Source organism: Lissotriton vulgaris, chromosome 1_1 (assembly GCF_964263255.1).
Source record: "Lissotriton vulgaris chromosome 1_1, aLisVul1.2, whole genome shotgun sequence".
Taxonomy (NCBI): domain Eukaryota; kingdom Metazoa; phylum Chordata; class Amphibia; order Caudata; family Salamandridae; genus Lissotriton; species Lissotriton vulgaris.
This window is the reverse complement of record NC_141685.1, coordinates 658,198,310-658,222,051: the sequence shown is the minus strand read 5'-3', so window position 1 is coordinate 658,222,051 and position 23,742 is coordinate 658,198,310. Positions and strand designations below refer to the sequence as shown.

The following is a 23,742-nucleotide window of genomic DNA, read 5'->3' as shown; positions in this document are numbered from 1 at the left end:
TTGAAATTTCCTTGCCCAAATTGTTGTGTTTGTTATCTAATCCCTTGTTGATGTATACAGAAAATTGAAAAAGCATTTTTTGAAAAAAGAAAAAAGAAAATTTGAATTTTTTGAAGTAGAAAATAAAATTCCTTCTTATAAACATTAGGTGTGGACTGAATAATTGGTCCAGGGAGCTGTGAAAGGTACACTCAGCTTCTTGTGTCTTTGATTAAATAAAACGAGCAGTACTGGCATTTGTTTTGTTTTCATACTAGTATAGGCGTAGCCTTACTGCGCTTAAGCCGAACCCTCTTTTGTTTCAAGGTTGTGATAGCGGACACCAGTTCACGAGGTATCGCTTTCTACACGCTTTGGTTGCGTGAGTCTACTTAGTGTGGTAGACCCTCTTCCGTGTACCCAGTCGGTTGTTCACATTCATTGTTTTCAATTTTGGTCATTTCTTCTGTGTTTTCTGAATATTATTCTTTCTACTTCTGGTAATTTTACTTTTATTTTTATTATTATTTTTCAGTGTGCATGATTATGAATGATCGTGGTTTGAATTGAGTGTGTGACTAGTACCCGCAGGGTTCAGATCTAGTGTGACGTAGACACGCGTAGTTTACGTGTAGGATGAGTGAAGAACAAACCTTCGCATACAGCGAAGATCACATTAAAAAACTCCTAAGGGATCCTCCAACATTCGGCTCAGCCACACTTAGTAGCACCGCACAGACCAACAATGAGTCTGATAAATTGATTCGACTAAAGAAAAAACAAATAAGGACAGACCTCCATGGGCATTATTTGCTTCAACACCTCAGAGCAGGCACAATTCCAACAATGTACCAGTAATCTTTACGGAGGACGCGTTGTACAAAAAAGGATATAGTTTCATAGAGACTAAATGCAGCCGGGATCTCATGGTCCTAACAATAGAGACGGCCCAGAGACTGTCAAAAGAACAATTGAAAGAGATCGAACTATTGGAATCAGCAATAAAAAACAACCAACAGATCACTGATTCAAAAACCTTGTTGGAAAAAATAGATAAAGAAATATTAGAGTTTAAAGACTATACTGTCACCTTAAAGGAGAGCAATTTTGAGAGAGACAAGAAGAACTTCGCCTTCGAAAAGGCGTACCCTTACCTCCAACCAGACTTCTATTCTAGACCAGAGGCAAAAAGATTCCTACCGGATAATCAAGGAAGATCACGAAATAAATATATAACTTTCTCGGACACATCATCATCCGGAAGTAGTGAGCCAGAGAGTGGCAATTATCGTCAAACTTTTCCACGGAGAGGAGGCTATCAACAAAATTACCAACAAAATTTTCAGTCCAACTATCAACAAAACACTTCACAATTACAACACCAACAACAACAGCCTTTTTCAGGACAAGACCACAACAAACCCAGAGGAAAGACAAGGTATCACCAGCCATAGGAAATGTCAACGAGGCGTCACAATTACAAAAATTAGAGGAATCACCCATTTACAATCTTTCACAGAGACCTCTCACTGAGATTGAAAAGAGCATTTTGGAAAAAGGACTTACTTTTGTTCCAACAAAAGCTATGGACTTTGTAAGACTAAAAACAGAATTCATAGAATTTTGCAGAAAAATTAGACTGACCGCCTTCTTTTCAGGACAAGAAACAACGTCAAGTTCAGAAACGACAGGACTAAGCAAGAAGTCGACTTTTTGTCCACCGGCCCATAAGATTCCAAAGGAGATAGTGACGTTCGAAAAAACAGTCCTCTCAGCTATCTCTTTTGAAGAGAAAAAGAAACGGAATTTCATCAAACCTAATATTTCAAAAGCCCAAAAAGAAGCATTATTCACTCTAAAAAATGATAACAATATCATAATAAAACAAGCCGACAAGGGCGGATCGATAGTTGTGTGGGGCACCAACGAATACATCACAGAGGCTACTCGCCAACTATCAGATCAAGAATGTTATCGAAAAATAGATCATGACCCGACCAAAGAGCTACAAAAAGAATTATTTTCCATCTTGAACAAAGGCTTCTCAGAAGGGTTTCTAGGAAAAAAGGAGTATGAGTATTTGCAGAATAGACATCCACGAATACCATTATTCTATGTGCTTCCTAAAGTACACAAGGATGAAAAGACACCACCAGGAAGACCGATTATCTCCGGCTGTGAGTCGCTCTTTGAACCCATTTCGAAATTCATTGATTTCTTCCTAAAACCATTCATGTCACATGTGAAGTCTTATTTACAAGACACTACGGATTTTATTTCCAAGTTGGACACCATACCGTTCAATGAGAATCAAGACCTACTCGTAAGTATGGACATAGTGTCATTGTACACACAGATACCACAGGACCAAGCCCTAGAGGTCCTTGAAATATATCTGGACCAGAGAGAGAGAGACCAATGAAAATTCCAACAAGCTTTATTTTGGAACTTGCCAAAATAGCTTTGACCAGAAATTATTTTAAGTTCAAAGATGATTTTTACTTTCAAACTAAGGGAGTAGCGATGGGCTGCCCCTTTGCCCCAGAGCTTGCCGTACTTTTTATGAGTCAATACGAGGAGTGCTTCATATACAATAACAACCCGTATAAAGACCAAATTAGAGGATGGGCACGATTTATTGATGACATCTTCCTAATATGGACAGGCAGTGAAGAAGAATTGAATAATTTTCATGGCTGGCTCAATAATCGTACCAAAGATATTCAATTCAGTATCCAATATTCAAAAACTAGAATCACCTTTTTAGACGTGGAGGTCTACTGTGTAGAAGACAAATTGGTAACAACCCTATACCGCAAAAAATCAGACAGGAATAAAGCCCTTGACTTCTCAAGCAACCATCCCCGAAGCTTGAAGCAAAATTTACCAGTGGGCCAATTCCTCCGCATCAGGGGGAATTGCACATTCAAGGAAGAATATACCGAACATGCAAATGCCCTAAGAGAGAAGCTTTTGCAAAGAGGCTATCCGTCGAAATTGCTGAAACAAGCACAGAAAAGAGCGTGGTGGACACCACGGGAAGAACTGCTAAAAAGAAGTAAACGAGAAAAACTGTCTAGAGTAGTGTGTGTGTCGACCTATTGCCCTTCGTCAAATTGGTTAAAGAAAACCATCTATCAAAATTGGCACCTATTAGAAGAACTGGACCCTCAGTTTCAAAACAAACCACTTTTTGCTTTTAAAAAAGATAAGAGCATCGCCAATCAACTTGTACGTGCAATGGTACCGAAAACATCAACTCCCACGTTGAGAGAGTATGTAGGTTTGCCACCGGTAAAAGGCCATCACAAATGTGGGACATGTGTTAATTGCCCATTAACATTGGAAGGATCATTGTTTGAACATGACGGTATCTTCTGGAAGCATGACAATTTTTCTAATTGTAAAACACGCAATGTGGTCTATGGAATTGTGTGCCCCTGTGGGAAGTTATACATCGGTAAGACAAACCAGGAGATAAGACAACGCATTTCACAGCATAGATCGAGAATTAAGATGAAAATCCTCACAGCTCCACTAGTACAACACTGGCTAGAAAATGGACACATTGAAACCGATCTCAAATGGGCGGTCATTTCCAAGATTGACCCAGATAAAAGAGGAGGTGATTTAGAAGCCAAACTTAGACAACGGGAGGCTACGCTTATCCTTAAATTCAACACCACTACAAAAGGATTAAATGAAATGTCGGAATTGTACCATTTATAGAATAAGAAGAAACAGACTACAAATCCCAGAATCCTTAGACGCCTGGATGACGCCTGTTAAAATGGCCCCAGTTATGACCACTCAACACGGCGCCTAATTCAATTGCCAAACGAAGGTTACAGACAGAGACGGCGGATGGTAAGAGCCCACTGGGATTTTCAAACAAAGTACGGTAACTAGGACGGTAATATGCAACCGCGTTTACACGCTTTCGATGATCTATTGACAGATGGACGCTTAACTACAGGCTCCGCTCCCAATTTGTGATTGACATCAAACTCGAAAAACGTGAACTTCTCGAAGGAGATTACAAAATACGCTGCAGTAAGTTGTATTACGCCCTCCTTCCCGCCCCTTCAGCTTTTCCGTTGTGATTCAAGCATTCATGGCTCCCCTCTTCCTCTTTTCAGCTTTCTTCGAAGAATTCATCAAGAAACCCTGACAGGTACCACTAGTGTGTGTGTATGGCCGAATGAACTGTTGAGTTTCTCGCTGGTGTGTAGAAAGTTGACTGAGTGTTTTTTAATTTTTATATTTTACAGATCCATGTCTGTTTCTGGTCCTGAGGAGAATCCCAAGAAATAATGGGATTCGAAACACGTCGACCCCTCTAGATAGAATAATCATTTAATTTCTCCCCATGGCGACCTTGCGTCATCTGGCTGATTGAGATTTATCTAGTTTGTGCATACATTGCATTTAAATCGATCTGACAGAGTATACATGTTTCTATTCATTGTACTTTGTTTTTCATGTAGAATAGAGTTTTTGACTTTTTGCTTACTCGAATTGTATATAGTAGATGAGAGTTCTTGCCCCTTGTACATAACCCAATCACATTCCCTCACTTGTCTCAGTGTTTCCATGTAGAATGACTGTAGTATGTATGGCAAGCTTGTGAATCCTGAGTGAATAGTAGTGGACAATTGTTTTTGTCGTGTTTTGTTTAAAAAAAAAACCCCGCATCACCCACACTTCATTCTCACTTGAGTTTGTATTTATTGAAATTTCCTTGCCCAAATTGTTGTGTTTGTTATCTAATCCCTTGTTGATGTATACAGAAAATTGAAAAAGCATTTTTTGAAAAAAGAAAAAAGAAAATTTGAATTTTTTGAAGTAGAAAATAAAATTCCTTCTTATAAACATTAGGTGTGGACTGAATAATTGGTCCAGGGAGCTGTGAAAGGTACACTCAGCTTCTTGTGTCTTTGATTAAATAAAACGAGCAGTACTGGCATTTGTTTTGTTTTCATACTAGTATAGGCGTAGCCTTACTGCGCTTAAGCCGAACCCTCTTTTGTTTCAAGCTTCTTGTGTTTCTGTCACTCCACCTTGGCATGTCTTGAAAAGAAAAGGTTGATAGGTAGAGAATTTAACTGAAATGATGTGGATGGAAACAAAGCATGCAAGTATGTGTGGTCAATATGGGACGCCTTTTTAGGTTGTGCTCCAACAATGTAGAAGCGAATGCATAGCTGCATACAATTATGTCCGCTGGAAAAGGTTTGAAAACAGATGCAGTTCTGTATACTGATATCCAACATGTTTAGAGAAAAAACTACCCAGAGGGAAAGGGTGCAATCTCTGTGAGGCGCAATCGGAGAGTTTGCCCAGAAGCAATACGGAGCTCTCAAAAGGAAAATGCATTAAGCAACCAGAGAGATCACAAGCTCTGAGGAGTCAAAATGCAATCTAGTATCTTCAGGAAGTAAGCAGCGTAATGAGAATTATGCACCCAGGCACGAAGTATGCTCAGAGTTTTTAGCCCAGGAGTTGCCGAGGAGCAATGAAGAGGCAAAGGCAAAATACAGGGAGTAATGACATATGCTCTGATGAGTCCACTCAGAAGCCTTCAACTTCTCTGTAATAAGATAATGGTATGTATTCCTGGTGAACAGTTCATGTCAATTATAGTCTCCTATGTTTACAGGGGGAATTAGGACACAAAAAAAACACTAATTTCATGACTTTCTCATTACAAATTTTAGAAAACATACAGATCAGTCACTACTGTTATTTATTTCATTTCTAAAGCGCTCTATCACCCAACAGGCATCCTGGCGCTGGCAATACAGTACAGGTAAAGAGACATGCAGTAGAGAGGCAGGGGTAGACCACCCAAAACAAGTGAAGCAGTTTAGATTTTTGGAAACAATAAAGTTTTTAGTCTTCTTCTAAAGAGAAGAAGATCACCAACCTGTCGTAGTTCCAAAGGAAGCCCATTCCACTGTCTGGCCGCAGCAACCATAAAGGTTCTGCCTCCCGTTCTAACCTTCCTGAGCCTCGAGATCTTGACGAGTCTAGACGAGGTGGAACGGAGGTTTCTAGCTGGGACATACCTCTGAAATTTCCTCTGCAGTGCGACCGGGCCCAACCCATGTAGGGCTTTAAACACTAGGCAGAGTGACTTGAATTGAATTCTCTGCCCCACTGGAAGGCAGTGCAGTTCAGCCAGGGCCCATGAAGAGGACGACCTTCTAGGCCAACCCAGAGCGAGTTTGGCAGCGGTGGCCTGAATTCTAAAAAGCCTGTCCAAAAAAAACTTTGGGGATTCTAGCAACAGGGCATTGCAGTAATCTAATCTACTCAGGACTGTGCTCTGTACAACTAATGCCTGTGCATGAGGGGGTAGTAAAGGAAAGATTTTCCGTAATGATCTAATGATCGCAAGGCAGCTACCTACCGTTCTGGTAACCTGAGCCTCCATAGTCAGCTTGTTATTAAACATGATGCCCAGGTTACGAGCCGTATCCACTGGTCGCACTACTGTGGACATATCGCTGGGCCAAAAATGACTGGGCAGCACTGAGGGAATCCTGTCCGCAGAGCAGAAGAGCACCTCCGTTTTGCCAGCATTAAATTGCAATGAATTACCCATCAGCCACAAAGCTGTATCACGCAGGAAACAGTGGAACTCCTCCAAGGAGGTAGACTGCTCTCCCTCCAATGAAACAATAAGCTGCGTGTCATCGACATAGTTTATGATCTTAATCTTGTGTTCTTTGATGACTGCAATCAGAGGTTTCATATATATATATAGTCAATAAAATCGGACTGATTGCCGAACCCTGTGGCACCCCATGTGTGATGGGAATCGGATCAGATCGATAAGGAGGGAGGGATACTGCCTGTGCTCGATCCGAGAGGAAGGACTGAAACCACTGGAGAGCACAGCCCTTCACCCCGACCTCCTCCAGCCTGCTCAGCAGAGTCCCGTGGTTGACCGTGTCGAACGCGGCAGACAGGTCAAGCAGAATAAGAATAGCTGCCTGACCCCGTCTGCCCGCATCCGAAGTTCGTCCAACACGGTCACCAGGGCCGACTCTGTACCATGAGCAGACCGAAAGCCAAACTGAGCCTCCTCCAACAATTTATGTTGCTCCAAATGGTTGGAGAGCGACCTGCTGACCACCTTTTCCGTAATTTTCGCCGGAAAGGGCAGCTTGGAAATCGGCCTATAGTTCTTAGCACATTTCGGGTCCAGGGAGGCCTTTTTGAGCAAGGGAGTCACTAAAGCTTGCTTCCACTTCAGTGGCACCACCCCACTACTGAGGGACTGATTACAAATTGCCCGCAGAGTGGGAAACAGTTCTGCCTCAAATGCCTTCCAGATTTTTTGAGGTATGGGATCTAAAGGGGACCCTGAGGAGATACCCTGTGCAACTTTACAGAATTCTTCCGAAGTCAGAGACACAAACTCTGTTAGATAATTACCATTCAGACTATCTGGGCGGGTGATGGAGACATCATTACCCCTTCTCCCCGCATCATTGACACCCACTGTATCAATGGTTTGCAACGTCGCTTGCTTGTTTCCCTCTCCCAACTCATCAATAATAGTTTTAATTTTAAGATGGAAGAACTTAGCTAAATCATTACATAGCTCGTGCGATGGGGTATCTGTTTTTTTGTTCACTCTGGGTTAGTGAGACTATTCAAGATGTTAAAAATACTTTTTGAGGTATTAGGGGCACTCAGAATCGTATTAGAAAAATATTCTGCCTTGACCCTATTTATCTCCTTTTTATAACACATGATCTTAGATTTCCACGTGTGTTTGTCCAAAACCGAGTAGTCCTGTCTCCACTTCTTCTCTGCGCATTTACAGTCCAATTTCATATTCTTTAATTTCTCATTGAACCATGGAGCCGATGGTCTGCCCCTGGTTCTATGATTTTTTAGCGGTGCCAGGGCATTTAAAACCGCCATAATATTTGCGCAGAACGCGGTGTAATTTCCATCTACCGGCTCAGTCACCGAGAAGCAATCATCCACTTGAAACATAGGGACTGATCCCAGTTTACGCAAAAGCGCCTTCTAATCTCTATCAACTACATCTTTCCTAATACCAGTTACTTTGCGATTATAGTTGCCCACATCCACTGCAAATTTAATCAAGCAATGGTCTGTCCAAACCAGAGGCAGTATTTCTGTAATGATAAGATGATGCTCTTCAGAAAAGATCAAGTATGTGACCTCCCTTATGGGTTGTCTCTGCCACCCGCTGAGAAAGGCCCAGACCCTCACATGAGTGAAGAACATTGAGATACACTGAATAAAGGGATCCATTCAGCCAAAGATTAAAATCGCCCAGGATGACCAGTCTGCGGTGAACGGCAGCCAAATAGGTAAAAATCTCCAATAATAACTGCTGCTGATAATATCAATAGTAACCAAATCCCAGACGTCTTTATAAATCCCCCCAATCCCCCCCCCCCAGCCCCCCTGTCCCCCCAGTCTTGGCTTATGACAAAATTTGTACCCTACTGTAAAACAGTGAAGGTTTTGGATCCCACGTCTGCCCAGCCCGGATCTCAACAACAGGGAAAACAGAACAAAGTGGCTGGACAGGAAGATTTAGCAAAACAACTTTCTGCCACGTAGTCAAAATATACCACGTGAACACCGGGCAAGAATCCCAAAGCAAATTTATTTTCTTTTTTTTGACTCAAGTTATTAGAGATTCAGGAACACGAACACAAACAAAACAACTGTTACGACAGTGGATTCATGATAACAATATCTACAAATGTACAATTTTTACAAATTTACAACCTTTACAAAGATGAATCAAGCAACACAGTTAGGCAAGACACACCAAAACAATACAAAATTCAGTGAACAATGTGAATTGTGATACTATACAGTGCAAAAACTTTAGGATTTAAAGCAAATATGTGACCAGTCCATCGGACTATGGGACCATGGGACAGGCGGAGGTGATGGAATAAAGAGCCTGCCTGTCAACCAAGCCTGTGGTTCAATGTTTATAACCGGGTTGCTCGACTAGGATCCAAAGTAATCGGTAGAGTTCTATCCTAGGGGCACCCTTGGTGTTTGCCACAGGGTGGAAGTGTTGACGCGTTTCGAACCGGCTTTATTACAGGTTCTCTTCAGGACGGGGACTGGGGATCGTGATTCTGTAAGAAATATACAGAGTGGGTGTCAATTGTATCTATCATAGTACTGTTGTAAGATTCATCTGACTCCAGGGGGCAAGGAAGTTTTTGTACCCTGGCGGACAGGCCACCCCTGAGTCAACATCACACTCTAGCCGAGTCCAAGTTTCTGTCATAAACAGAACATCCAGACCATGATGCTCCAACTGCATTTGGATTTCTACACAATGTTTGGGCAAAGATCTAACATTTAAGAGCCCGCAGGACAACAGATCTTTATTCAAGAAGTCTGAGGTCAGTGAAGCTGAATCAGCGAGATTAATGCTTCCCTTACCTTTACCCCACTCCCCAATATTACGTAGCTCGTCATTAGTATAAATTGCCAAACTGTTGGCCCCTGAATCACCAGAAAGCTAGAAAATAGAGAACCCATGGAGCTGCAAACAAGCCTTAGAGAATTACATAAGGTTGACTTGTATCAATGCATCAAGATTAATGGATAGACAAGCCAAACATAAGAGAATGCTTAGGGTACAATTGAGTGGTCTGGAATATTATCAAGGTTCTCTGAAAACCATATAAAATGAGCAGCAGCAACAAAATACAAATTAATGGTGGAGGAGCTAGATAAGGTTATGACATTGTCTGCTCCATCCTCCATCACAGATTCCAGGCTTTTAAGAAAATTCTATGCCTTTCAGTAATTTGCTACTAGATTTATTTTTCTAGGAGCAAATTAGAAGATACAACTTCAGATGCTGGCCTCTTTGGGGTGGGTAGCTTATTGCCACACCACAGAAGATTACAGCTGTTTCTCATGGCGGGAAGGGGCGCGGGTGGGGAAGGGAGTCTTTTAGTAACAAATAAGAAAATGTTATAACACACACACCGCAAATTGAATGGTGTTTCAGCTCACAACACATACTATTAACCAACCAAGTGCGAATTAGTTATTTTTGAGCCTTAAAAGAAATGAAAGGTTGAGTTAACCAAGTGCAGCATCTGAAATAATAATGACTGTAGAACACATGCAGATAACTATTTCAGCCACATCAATCATTACTAAGGATAACATGATTTAAAAAAAGAAAAAGACTAGGAAAAAAAAAACACATACCTCCACCCACCAGAAACAGCCAACAAAAACCCGTTATTGCAAAATAAAAGAAAGGCTTCACTATATTGAGGGTAGATAAGACAAACAATTTATTTTTTATTTTGAGTGACAGGTGATAAATGCATATATCGAAATTCCAAGTTTGTCCATGGCAGTGCTTAACAAACACGTCCATGCGCATGCCGCTATATTTATCCAATAGCTCAATGTAAAATAACAAGAGGGAATGAAGTGAGCAGTGTGTGACCACTAGCCATGCCCCTTTGCGTTTTCAATCGTTAAAAGTATTTTGTAAGGGTGGAGGTGGTGTGGAAAACAGAAGGACCTGTAACAATAGAACCCTATATCTAGCACCATTCCAGGCTTAATACAGTTTTTTCTCAAAATATGAACACAACAAAAGTAGATAGTAATGGCACCACCTGACCCACTCTGCTCCACGGGAAGGGGGTGTACAACACTAAACTCTCTTTCTTCCCTGGAGATTGTTCTCTGGCTGTATACTTGGACAAATTAACTCCTCGTCATGAAACAGAGCCTCAACGACAAACATCCAATGTCTTTCTCCGTTGCTGCTTGTTTAGGGCACAAGCTTTAATCACCCTTAAGAGCATAAGTGCGGAAAACATTATTTCCCTTAATCACATAAACCTCATAGTAAACAATTCTTCTGCAGTGAATTATGAACGATTTGAGTAACATTGGACCAAGACCAAAAGACCACAATCCCTATTTAACTTATTAAAAACGTAACAAGGGGCTTGTGTCACTCCTTCATTCAGGCCTTGCACTCAGTGTAGCAACAGAAACATCAAAGAACTAGGTAAGGGACAATTGCATTTTCTATGTATAAAATGTATGCTATTTCTTTTTTATTGTATTGCTTGCATGAGAAAGACTGTCTAAAGTGCATTAATAAAAATCATTTAAAAAACACACATACATTATACTATTACAGCTCTTCTACCAGAATCCCCAGTATGACCTCAGGGTAAGCTTCCTAAGCAATATAACACACACTGCAACGTACTGCGTGGGAAATAATCAAGAGCGCAATCTGGAAGATAACAAACTGATTAATGGCCAATCAAAAAATGAAGAGACAATCCACACATTGCTATCTGACTCTCGGACCCCTTGCCACAGGAGTACAGTAGAGTTAATGTATGTAGTTATGGAGTACAATTACAAAGATAGAAAATGATTTACACCGTCAAGGTATCCTTTTGTGAAAACATAGCAAACATAACGCCAGTCAAATAACTCACGCCTAAGCCAAAAAGATAATTGTGAATGGAGCCTATAGCTGCTGTTAGCATGTACATTAACAATGAAAAATGACAATCTCACCTTATCGCCAAGTGCTTTCCTTTCTTTTTTTAATCTCTTCTTATTGGCTATCTTTTCCTACGGAAAAAAATGTAAGGAAATGAGCTTAAAATAGGGAAGACTTCAAGCAATAAGGAAAATAAGATAACATTATCATCATATCACCATGGCTTTATTATAAACATGCATATCTTATTGATGCAGCACCATAACATTTCCTGGTCATTAGAAGGAACAAATTCGCTTCCTTTTCTCTTTCTGGTGAGACATGAGTGAGAGGTGTTGCAAGGTTCACATTTGTGCAAGCAGATTCAACAATCAATAATTTGTGTTTTAAATACTGGATATGCAAATGCAATGTTCTTACTAAATTCAATGATGGAGTTTCATTAGGCTGACTTAAGTACGCCTTGTTTTTTCAATTTCACTTACATGTTTGAAGTGCTGTGGCAGACACTGTTTTGTTCTGTTTCTCTGCTATGCACAGAGGAGTCTCAAATATGGCCTTCATTGATTATTACTTGCACAGAATTCAGTCAACCCAACGGTTTTGCTTGCACTGTAACATTTATGAAGTTTCGAGAGAGCAAAGATTTCCAACTGTATACAACTGAACAGCACTTCCTTTGCCACACAGAGGTGTTTACTTTTTTTTAATTAATTTTTGATTTTGGTCGTTGATAACATTACAGAAGTGTTTAATAGATGTGGAGTAAAAGTCATTACACCATGTGATGCGTCTTCTGCTTTACAAATGAATAGCTTAATGTAACTTCCTTCATCATATCAAAGTGACTGTACAAGGTTTCTCGTTCTAAAAGCGTATAAAACTAAACATTTGCCCCTTGGTTCAGCCCCCCACTCCCCAGGGGGAGGGGGACAGTGGCTGGACCGGGGGTCTCAGTGGAGGCCTCCCCCGGGAAGCAGAGCCCGGACACCAATAAAGGATTGGCTGGAGATAAGGAAGGAGAAAGAGCGTGCACACCAGAGAATGGGCTGGGCCAGCTCAGCTGTAAATCTAGGGTTAGGAATGTGGCAGGGGGTAGGGGTATTTAAAGGTGGGCACCGGGCACAAGGCCTTCTTTCTCCGGGGAATTGTGTCAGGGGAAGACCCGCCCGCCCACCCGCAGAGGAATGAGAGTTCGGGGGGGGGGGGGGGGGGACAAGGTGGTTAGATTTATCGCAGAGGCATAGTGGACTTGCAAGAGGTCCTTTGGTCGGAGGAAGGAATAGCAGGCGGTACGTACAAAGCGATCCAAGAGGAATATAAAAGCAGTCTGTGAAGCGGGGCACAGACCACAAACAGGGCAGTCAGGACTCAGGGGGTCACTGGCAAGCTCCCCGAGCCCCCCTGGGTTCAGGTGAACCGGAAGTAAACGATTAATTACGCAACAGAGGGCAGAGTCTGTGGCATGGAGTTAGTGGGGATACCGGTTACCGGGTCACCTCGCAGAGATGGGGGGGGGGGGGGGGGGGGGAACAGGAAATCAGGTTGGACGGGCGGGAAGCACATCGGCTTGCCCAGGTAACAAAGAGGGTACACACCGGAAGTGAAGAGGAACCGGGCGGGGGTGGGAACACGATGGTTACCCGGGAGTGAGTGGACACCGGAAGCAAAAGGGGCCGTCCGGTTGGGTTAAAGCAGACGCTTACCAAGTAGTACGTGGCAACCGGAGGTAAAAGGTTACCCGGTCGGCCGGAAACAGAAGCTTGTCTGGAGTGAAAGGAAAGGGTGCGTCCACAGGTGATGGGTTACCTGGGCAAAGATATCTGCACTGAATGTAGGGCACAGTGCAGAGCAAATGGGGGTTAAGGACGGTGATAGGTCACCTTGGCGAAGATAGCTGCACTGGATGTAGGGCATAGTGCAGAGTTGATGGGGTAAGGACACAGGCTCCCCAGACAAAAATAATGGTGTGTAAAGGATCGCTTGTAAGTTGGAAATGCTTAATAAACTGTGGCCGCAATTCTTCCATAAAACAGAAACTTGTGTGGTCTGAAGTTATTGGGATTCGGGATGTGCAACCATGTGGGGGGTGCCTCTGCTGAGGGAAAAGAACCAAGTCTTCCTCTGGACCTCTTAGAGAACAGACTCTACTTAATCTCTTTAAAAACAAACATTGGCATAGCCAATAGGTCTCGCCTTTGGGACCTTATAAGTGTTTAGCCATGCAACAGTTGATGTTGTTGCACCAAGGATATTGTGCTGCATAACTAAATACTTAGAAGGTCACAAAAGCGAGACCTAAAAATAAACGAGTGCTTCCTATATACATAATTTACTCACAGTATGTATTCTTTATTGTTTAGAAATGTAAAAATGTATTCCAAACATGATGCGTTTCAAAACCTTAGCGATCACAGAAAGTGGACTATTGGTGGAGATCAGTCTCAGCAGCCTGTGTGTGGCCGAGAGAGGCACAAGATCAGAGTGCATACGTCTACAATACTGTCAGCCATTTTATGAACTACTTGGAGAAACACGCAGTCAGCCAATATGGCCATCTCGGTTATTGATGCAGCAAAAATAATCATTTGCATTTTTTTTTAAAGGGAAGCCCATTTCAGACGCCCTAATGAACGTCGTCATCATGAATTTTATACATCGACGTTTAATTTATTCCACTAAGGAAAAACCATTGTTTCTACCTTTCAGAAGTAGTCTTTTCCTGAATAGACGTGGGCACGCCAGCTGAAGGTTTACTACGGGTATATCAACGGCTGGGAGAAAGCACTGTAATGAAATGCTGCTCTAAAATTATGTTTTGTTTTGTCTCCGGTTCCCCCTTTTTTGTCACCAGATAAAACCAACCTGCTGGCCCAGATAAGGGCTTTTACAATACCAGTGGCAGATACAGACAGCCGGGGTGGCCTATTTTTGCAGCTCCCACGCATTCTCCCCTACTCCGAGCATGACTCCCCCCTGGAGTGCGCTCAGAGCTTCAGCGCTGGCCGGAATCTGATGCACTTCTGCCTTTTCCAGGCCTGCGTAGGCAGAAATGTTCGGCTTCTATGCCCGACAAAAACACATTTGTCTTTTTGCCTCCGAAGGCCTGGGATTGGCTTTGTCTGGCGCACTTCCGCTTGTCTCTCTCCCCCCTTTATAGCAAGGACTTTTTGTGAATGCTTGTCTGCAGAGCACACACTGTACTGTGTTGTGAATGGACACAGCAGGTATTTTATGAATGTAGGGGTGGGGGGGGGTCACGTGACACCCACAACCTCCCTGAGCTGCTGTACTCCTTTCCCAAATGAATGGTGTCAACAAGGCGGCGGCAGCCCTTCCCCTGCCAATTGTGGAGAGTTGACCCTCCCAAGCTAGCCCCTCCAGCTCGGTCTGCCGCTTCGTGTGCTCGGTTATGGTTTTTTCATGAATGAATACTGTGGCATTCAAATTACAGCGATTCACCAAAAAAAACATGGCGGATCTGTCTGCAGTCTCTTGTTCCTCTCAGTATTTGAATGCATATATACAAATTAATACACATAGCTTCATCCCCGTTGGTGACTGTTTAAAATTATATAATTATATAACCCCGTCCCTTCGGTAGTTATGTGAAATGAAAACAATGCTCCTTAACTGTCAATGTGCTAGATCGTAACTGGGGGTGGCTATAAAATAAATTAGGGTTCAGTTTCAGCTGCCAATGATATTTTGCAATTATTTGAATTTTATAAGCATTTTCAATTCATGGACTACCTACTGCCTTTTGTATAGATCCTTAAACTTGAAATAAACCTTCATGGTTTATACTTGTTTTGTGTGGATTTTCCATTGTGAATTATCAGGTTTACATGATTTAGGTTTGCGTCTTGCGTCCTTATGGGATCACACAAAGCCCCAAACCATCAATCCTTATGGGCTCACACAAAGCCCCAAACCATCAATCGGCCCTTTTAATGTAAAAAGCATCAACACACTATACAAAATGCCGGACCTTATTGGGATAGAGAAACAGGCATGATCTCCATGCAACATAATTTAAGAGATTACCTCTTCAGGCCGCTTTGTCTCGCATTTGGCTGCCGCTGTTTGCTGGGGTGGAACTACATCCCACAGCTGTAATGAAGTGGAGGAGAGGCCATTTCACGCTCATAGCGCTTTGACATCCTGCAGTGTGAGATGTCTATTCAGCCCACATTTGACTGCCGCTGTTTGCTGGGGTGAGACTACATCTCTCAGCTGTCATGAGGTGGAGCAGGGGCCATAGGGCGCTCCTAAGTGCTTGGACGTCGGCCAAGATTGGGCAAACAACAGAAGCCCTCTATGCCCGTTTGCGCCCAAACCGCCCTTGCATCCCTTGCAGAAGACGAAAACCTAAAAAATATCAGGCCTACCCGAGTGAAGAGTTTCCTTTTATTACAATCAGACACGGAGTTTTTCTTAGCCAGGGGGAAAAAGAAATCAGCACAACCTAAAATTGGTGGGGATAAGTGTCTCCTTTCAACTCCCTTAATCACTACAACCTACTTTTCATCAGTATTGGAGGCAATTTCTACAGAACTGGAGCTAGCTGAAGATCAGCTAAATGCTGTTCAAAGGCCGATATATGATCCTACTACCCAAAGTAAGGCACTGCCCTCTGAAGTCCTCAAAAATAAAATAGGGGTAGAAACTTACAATGTTCCGGGCTGGTCTTATCAATCGTACGCCCACTATGAGCCAATAACACAGTCATAAACACTAACCCCTGTACAGTGCACGAGCAATTGAAAGACATTTATATAACAAATATTGGCCCCTCCATTTAAAAGGACGCAAGGGTAGGAGAAAGTACAAAAGGCTAGACCTGTAAGAACAAAAGTAAATAGCAGAGGGACCCAACCCTTGTGCACAAATCCCTTACTTCATTGGAAGGTCAGACATTAAAGCAGTTATACAGGACTGTTATAACCCCTTTCTCACAAGTATGGATACCTTATTGAGACATTTCCAATGGCACATTCTTGGTCAGATTAAATTTTAAAGGGGAAAGAGTACAAGCACTGTCTGAAATCTACCTTAAGACACTAATGTGTAACCCTGGGTCTCATGACATACCATCAACCCGGAGTCTCTTACAACCAACTAATAATCCGGTTACCCTTCTTCCATCGTCCAGAGTGCCTGAGACATCAAACACTGCATTCCCCGAGAAGACCAAAGATTTTACATGTCGATCAGTGGCCCCAGCCCATCTCTCTCCTTCTGAAAATACTCACAGACGCAATTTGAACCCTCCCCTTTTGGAGGGGGTGCCTGCTCTGGAGGAAGGTGATCAAGAGGACAGGCGAAGCTTAAAAGTTAAGGCACCCCACTGGTGGAAGAAAAATACAGCACGACCGACGGACATAGTTAAAAGACTTCATTATGGGTCAAAGCGTTGGGCGGTAAACCCTTTGACTAAACCCAATAAGGGTGATTGTATTGTAATAGATTTTAAAAAACCATGCTTGGTGAGCTCCTCGCTGCATTGCTTCGAACACAAACTAAATCGGCATTGGCAAGATACCTGCTCTCCCCCTGGGGTATTTCTACCGTCCATCCATTACAAGGGTGAACAATTTCACCAGACACCTGCCAGCTCCCACAGTACCAAGCAATCCTCCTATATATATGTCTGGCGCCCATTTCGTCATGTCAACAAAATTCACTTTCAGCTCTACTTGTTTCTGTTTCTCCCCTGTCTGGGCGCCGTACAGGATAGTCAGCTGTTCTGCAACTTCTCTCTTGGAACACTGGGGGTGTCCGGCAAAAGCTGTAAAATGATGACTGGCTACATTTGGTTCAAAATTTAGATATCGTTTGTTGCCAAGAAACCTGGGCTTTAAATGATTTCTACATTGATGGCTAACAATCGTTTAGTACCTCAGCTTTTCCTTCAACATCCGGTAGGGCGAAAGGCGGTTTGGCTGTCTTTGTATCTCTTAACTGTAGTAACACTAATGTTGAGAAACTATTGTCCATGCCACGCTTTCAAATTCTAAACTTCTCTGCCATTTTATGCAAATGTTTTGTTAATCAATTTTTACTTCAAGTTTTTCTTAGTCCAACCAGTCAATTTAATAAAAGGCCTGGATTGTCACATTTCAGATCTAGTTGAAAGCAATTGTAATCATGTAGATATAATTTGTGTAGGTGATTTTAATATGATTAGATGCCCTTATAGTGAAGATTGAGTCTGTGGGGTCACAGATTGGCAGGGAAAAGAAACCACTCACTTCTCTCATACACCCTATGGGGAAGCCTTAAATGAGAAATTAGTGAAATATAACTTACTCTTCTAAATAGACCCACAAGAAGAGGGAATAGTCCAACCCCCTTCTTTTGTGGGGAGGGGTAGAGGCAACCCTATGGATTTCATTTAGCCATCTCCAGTGCTTGTAGACAAAATTAAGAACTCGGGTATAATTTCCTATAACATTCGTGATCATAATCCCCTGGCTGTTAAGTTTTCATTTGGGAGGTAAGACAGAAAGTTTGCCTACACTACAACGCAACCCAACAAAGGAGCCTGCATGAAGTGCTACGACACAGATCCTACCCCGTTTTTGAGTTATCTGATGGCAGGAAAGGGAGCGGGGATAATGTGCGGTCTAGCCATAGAGGATGTTCCAGGTAAAATCCGGGACAGCTTCGATGATACATAATGCAGTAGGTACCATGTTTGTTGAATGTAAAAAAATCTTCGAAAAACTCTCCTGTTCAAAAATGGTTTAACCACGACTGCACTGCTGCCCTTAAAAAAAATTAAGCAAGCAATCAAAAAGTTACCATCTAACAGAGGATATAAGATTAGCCACGCATGATTATAAACTGACCTTAGAGAAGGGAAGAAATTAGAGTGAAGGTTTGGGAGGACCACAACCCAGGGATAACGAAACTTTCTGAGAAATTTTTAGTTGGGAATGGTTATATCCTGGGAAAACACTTAGCACTTTATTTCCCAAACTTTTTCAATCCAGATAACCTGCTGCCTGCCCACCCAAAATTTGTAGAAACCCACTCCCCAACCTGTCGGGTGCCACACACTTCTAAGTGATTCCATCAAGGTGCGTGATTTTGTAAAGGCCATCTTAATATGCCCACCTGGAAAAGTGCCCGGACCCGATCAAGTTCCAATTGATTTATTCAGGCAAAACCCCACCTTTTGGGATCCTCTACTAACAAACTTATTTTGCACCTGAATCAGTGGAAGCCTAATCACATCATGGAGGAAGTCAAATATAGTTGCGATATTTAAAAACAGGGGACAGAAACCTCCCGTCCTGTTACCGCCCCATTTCCTTATGGGATTAATCAGTGAAAATTTTAGGGACAGTAATCCTTGAAAAATTTGTAGAGTGGGCCAAAGCAAACACCTTTTTTTCCGATTTGCAATATGGCTTCCACCCAGGCCTTTGCACAGTAGAATGATCTTTAAATGTATTCTTGATAATGGGGAAATACGTGAAAGTCCGTAGAGGCTCCCAACACTTTAATGGACCTCTCCTGTGCCTTTGACTTGCTGGACAGGGGGAAGCTCTGGAATCTGATGGAGCAGTCAGGAATTGTGACCCCGCCCCCCCCCCCCCGAACCCTTCCATTAGAGCTAAGTGTTTTCACTAGGGCACAACCACTAGAATTCATTATGGCCAAAGTGGGGAATGCACCAAACTTTTATCCAGTCAAATCACAGGGTAAGGCATGCAAGTATTCTAGCTCCCTTTTTATTTTATATTAACACCCTCGAATGAGAACTGGTTAAAGAAGCATTGGCTTAGCCAATAGGTCTCCCCTTTGAGACCGTATAAGTATTTTGCCATGTAGCACTCAGTTTCACTTTCATTTGTCAGGCGCTTAAAGACAGTTTATTTCCTCGCAGACCGCTTATTACAACAGCCTCCTAAATATGATTTTACCTTGCTGTACAAAGTTAACACCGTGTATGCTGGTTTAGCTTAAATACATATCATAACAACAAATAGACTGATAGAAATGCCACAATTTAAACCATATATGCACTGGCATAAAGTGGTGGTGTGGTATTTATTACCTTTATCGAGGGAGTGAAGGGGTTAATAGCCCATTCTGAGCTTGGCTTCTTCCGAGTCATGTCTGCTCCCCACACTCGAAAATGATCATAAACTGCATATCATACAGTGAACATATTTATATATAATTGTAATTACTGCTCTACTGCTGAGAATAAAGTTTATTTGGAGCAAATGCAATACATTTATATTCACAATTGGATCACTAAAGTGGAAACGTGTTCTCACTACAGCAGAGTGTAACTGGCTTCAGAAAGCATCACTGAGACCCTCGAGGGTCACACACTACATATATCACTGTACAGCAATGGGGCAGTAAGTGGGGTTATCTCACTGAATGAATGGATTTACCCCGGGTTTGTCTTGGGGATAAAACACCCTGGTTTACAACTACTGCACACATAGATATGGCACAGTGTAACCCATCCATGCAGGGAATCAGGGGATAATAAGCTGTTTAATACATTGTCAAGGGAACGGGAGGTGCACAGCCCACCTGGGGCTGCTACTCGCGTATTGTCACCAATGGCAATAAAAGGCAATACACGCTGCGTATCTTCATATAACATTGTATGCTACATATGGACAGACTGACAGAGGGGGGTGTGGGGTGAACGTGGCCTCATTCGTACCGGACACCGCTCCTGCACCTGATGGACTCGCAGGTGCAATCTGAAGGGTTCGCTATTTTCTCTCCCAACTGCATGTTGTACGATGCACTCTACTTGTGTGGAAACAAAACAAAACAAAACATGCACAATAGAAAAAGGCAACTGGGATGCAAACTGAGACCCCTCTCCTTCTAAAATTATATAAACAAAAAGTCAAACAAGAGGAGTGTGCGGGTAGGCTCCTGGGGCCAAGACTTTACATACATAACGAGGTTGGAAGAAGGCACAAAAGCACGTCCGCTCGCTCCCGCAGGCAAAACGCCATGAGTGAACACTACTCATAGTAACCTGACCCACGAAGAATGCAGCTGCCACCCTGCACGCCGCTGCTCGCTCCTGAGAACAAAACGCTGTGTGAGTGAACAAAAAAAAAAAACAAAAAAAAAAAAAAAAGGAGGTGGGACATGTGCCTGCCTTTAGCCATTTGCGTGCTCTCATTATTGAAAGCCACACACAAAAGCCAATCCAATGTGTGGGAGGAGTTAGACCCACACGAAGTAAACACAAGAAGCCTCGCAGAGCAGAGCATGCGAGCTGGCTCAGGCTCGATCCAAAAAGGAAAAGATCAATCCAATGTTGAGACCTGCCCAGTCCCTGCCCTCCTTTGAGCAGACGAAGCAGTTTTAATTGGACCTACTGCAAATAGTTTTCAGACACGGCTTGATTCTTTAACAGACTTTATGGGTAACCTTAACCTAAAGGTGAATCATCAAAATTCCTATATAATGACCTCTGGTCCTAAAAATACTTGCACCCAAGAACACGCAGTAAGGTCCAAAATCTCAACTATCTTGGCATCTTGTTTAATTAAAAATGTAATTGGACAGTACTCACAAATTTTCAGGAGCATGCAAAGCCGCAAAGATGTGGAATTCCAATAGCCTGACGCCCAGGACATATTGTTTGGGGTCAAGGGCAACAAGTTTTCATGTGTATTTTGTTCTTGGGACAAGTAAGCCCAACCCCCTGCAGCACAAACCCTTTGACTGCCAATTTGCAGTACCACATTATAGATCAGGGAAGGGCACTCTTTGCAGTTAAGGTAATATTTTAGTCCATATGGTAATCCTGTATTTATGGTTTAATAATTGAAATCCTTTATTATTAGGGTGAGCGCTTTAAGTAAATGTGTAAGCTCTGACTGGCCTACTGACAGTGGTTCCAGTATAAAAACGTGTACACACGTTTTCAAAGTTTAGCTATATGAAGCTACGTAAGATGCTCCAAGAATGCTCTCCGATTTTATGCAAATATTTGCAGAAGCTTGAAAGCAATAATGATGATTCTTTGCTTTCAAAATAAAATGTTCATAAAAATATGAAAGCAGGAAACAAAACATTTCGCTTAACTACTGTAAAATTGTAGGTACCATTTCTTTGTAACATCATTTCTTAACGTGTTCATGCATACTAGTATTTCCTAAAATATTCATAATTGTAAATCCCTGTAACCAGTTTCAATAAGATTATGGGAAACAAAAATAAGCGAGCATTGGCAAAGCCAGTAGGTCTAAAATTTATGGTCAGCTTTTTAGTTTTGTCAATGTGCAATTTTTTTGGGCATGGTTTATGTAAAACCTTATTGGTGTGGGAGCTGCCGGACCCTCACCATTACAACAAACACTGACAAAAGCAACAATTGTTTTTGGTCTCAAAAAGCACACACTGCCACAGTAGTTACTGGCACTGAACAAAACTACTTTGAATGCGGATATGCTCCTTTGTGCACGAGCAGAATGCATTCACTCACAGTGAAGCCAGCCGATACAGAGAGAGAGAGACATTTTAGTAAACGCAAAAGGTCATTGTCAACGCCTGACCATATTAGGGGCCCAATTATTAAATAAAGTCTCAAAAGTGCACCCGTGGTATATGTCCTTGCATTAAGTGCAGCTATACGGCTTTTGGGAATTCTCAAGAAATTACAGAAGTAGGCCAAGAAATAGTACTCCTAGAAAATATTTGTGAACTGCATTTTAGCATGAGCAAATATGCATGTGTAAATTTGATCATGCAAAAATCTGAGAGGTTGCATGTTAACTTTCCCTCCAACCACTTTTTTCCCCAACTCTGGACAAAGGTTTACGTCTGCCATTGTCAGGAGTAAATTTCTAACATTTCTCAGTATGGGAAAAGATCAGAGAGGAGTTGTTGAAAACGCTCAAAATATGAACGGCTGATTTTGCTAAAATAGTGATTGGTCCTGAAGAGGACCCCATTCAAAGTCGTACGGGGTTCAAAACACGTCGACCATCTCTTGTATGATTTGCGAAAAAAGTGTGATTAATAATAAGAGTTTGTTTGCTGCCTGGGAAAACAAATGATAGAAAAAGAAGTCCATACATTGGCACAGTGCAGTTATCTTTTTGAACTATTCACACTGTTTCTATTGGTTGCACTAGATTGACTAACCAATGTAAAGATTCCTAAAAAATATGTAGTGTATTTGGGATGACATTAATTCATTTACTGTCACCCAGAGGATTGACTTCTTTGAATAAAGATCAGTATAGACAAGATTTTTGTTTAAGTTAAGCAGCATGCAATGTTTGAAGTAACACGTTTACCCTGGCAAGCAATCCTAAAAGGTTTGAGTCTCACAGTTGGCTCAACATCCTGTAATTCTGGGCACATCACTTAATCTTGCTGTGCCTGAAAAAGATGCATGTGAACTTGGGTAATGTAAGTGGAGCGTGTGAAAAGCACTCCAATGCTTTCCGTCCAGGTTGAGTTTGGCCTATACAAAAATACTAATTAAAAAAAATAGTATTTCAATCACAGCGCCAGCAGCAGATGTACACCAATTAAAATAAATCACTCTGTGCTTGGTCCATACTCCACATGAAGAAAAGTGACGCCTCGCAAGCGCTGCCGAATAAGAAGGCAGCAAAGAGGGAAAACAATGCTAACTAATTGGAAGTAATGAATGGGCCTTTTTAAAGGCTTTTTTTAACACAATAGATTGTCATCTAGTGGTACCACAAGTTTGCAGCCAGCAGGCGAAACCTAAAATGAGTGAGTACATGATCGTAAGGCGAGTGCACATGAGAGATAATGCATGTGCAAGTGTTTGTTCTCACTGAAAATATGCTGCTGCCCAAACTTATGAGAGGTAATTCTGGCTGTATGCAGGAGGGAATCCACAGAATTAGTAGGGAGTTACCCTAGTTAAATGCAGATCCAATTAAAGTGAAAGGTAATTCTTACCAGATGGTGGTACCCACGGCAAAATGTTCTAGTCTTGGCACCCTGGAGATAATTCAGAAAACTGTGTTGTCAAACGCACTATTTCACCTCATACTTTAAAGTAAGGTTGCCCCCCTCGAACTCTCCTAGTTAAAGAGTGGCACGATCGCCTGAATTAGTTGGGAGGGCCATCACTAGCAGCAACTGGTGGGCAGGGGGACAAGGGCAGAGAGTGCACTGTATGAGCATAGAAAGCAACAGCAGAGACTTCGCAACTAAAGTAACTGCTCTCGGTAATCTCAGAATTAATAACAATTATA

The 23,742-nt window shown here is 42.2% G+C and overlaps 1 protein-coding gene across 2 annotated transcripts in view; it reads right to left on the bottom strand.

Moving 5' to 3' along the window:
- Positions 1 to 23,742, bottom strand: part of RPF1 (ribosome production factor 1 homolog) — an 88,591-nt gene that overhangs the window by 64,442 nt on the left and 407 nt on the right. For both annotated transcript variants that reach the window (XM_086954304.1, XM_086954301.1), the window contains exon 2: positions 11,575 to 11,631. In XM_086954304.1, coding sequence (XP_086810430.1) covers positions 11,575 to 11,631 — 57 coding nt within the window. The remainder of the gene's footprint in view (positions 1 to 11,574; positions 11,632 to 23,742) is intronic.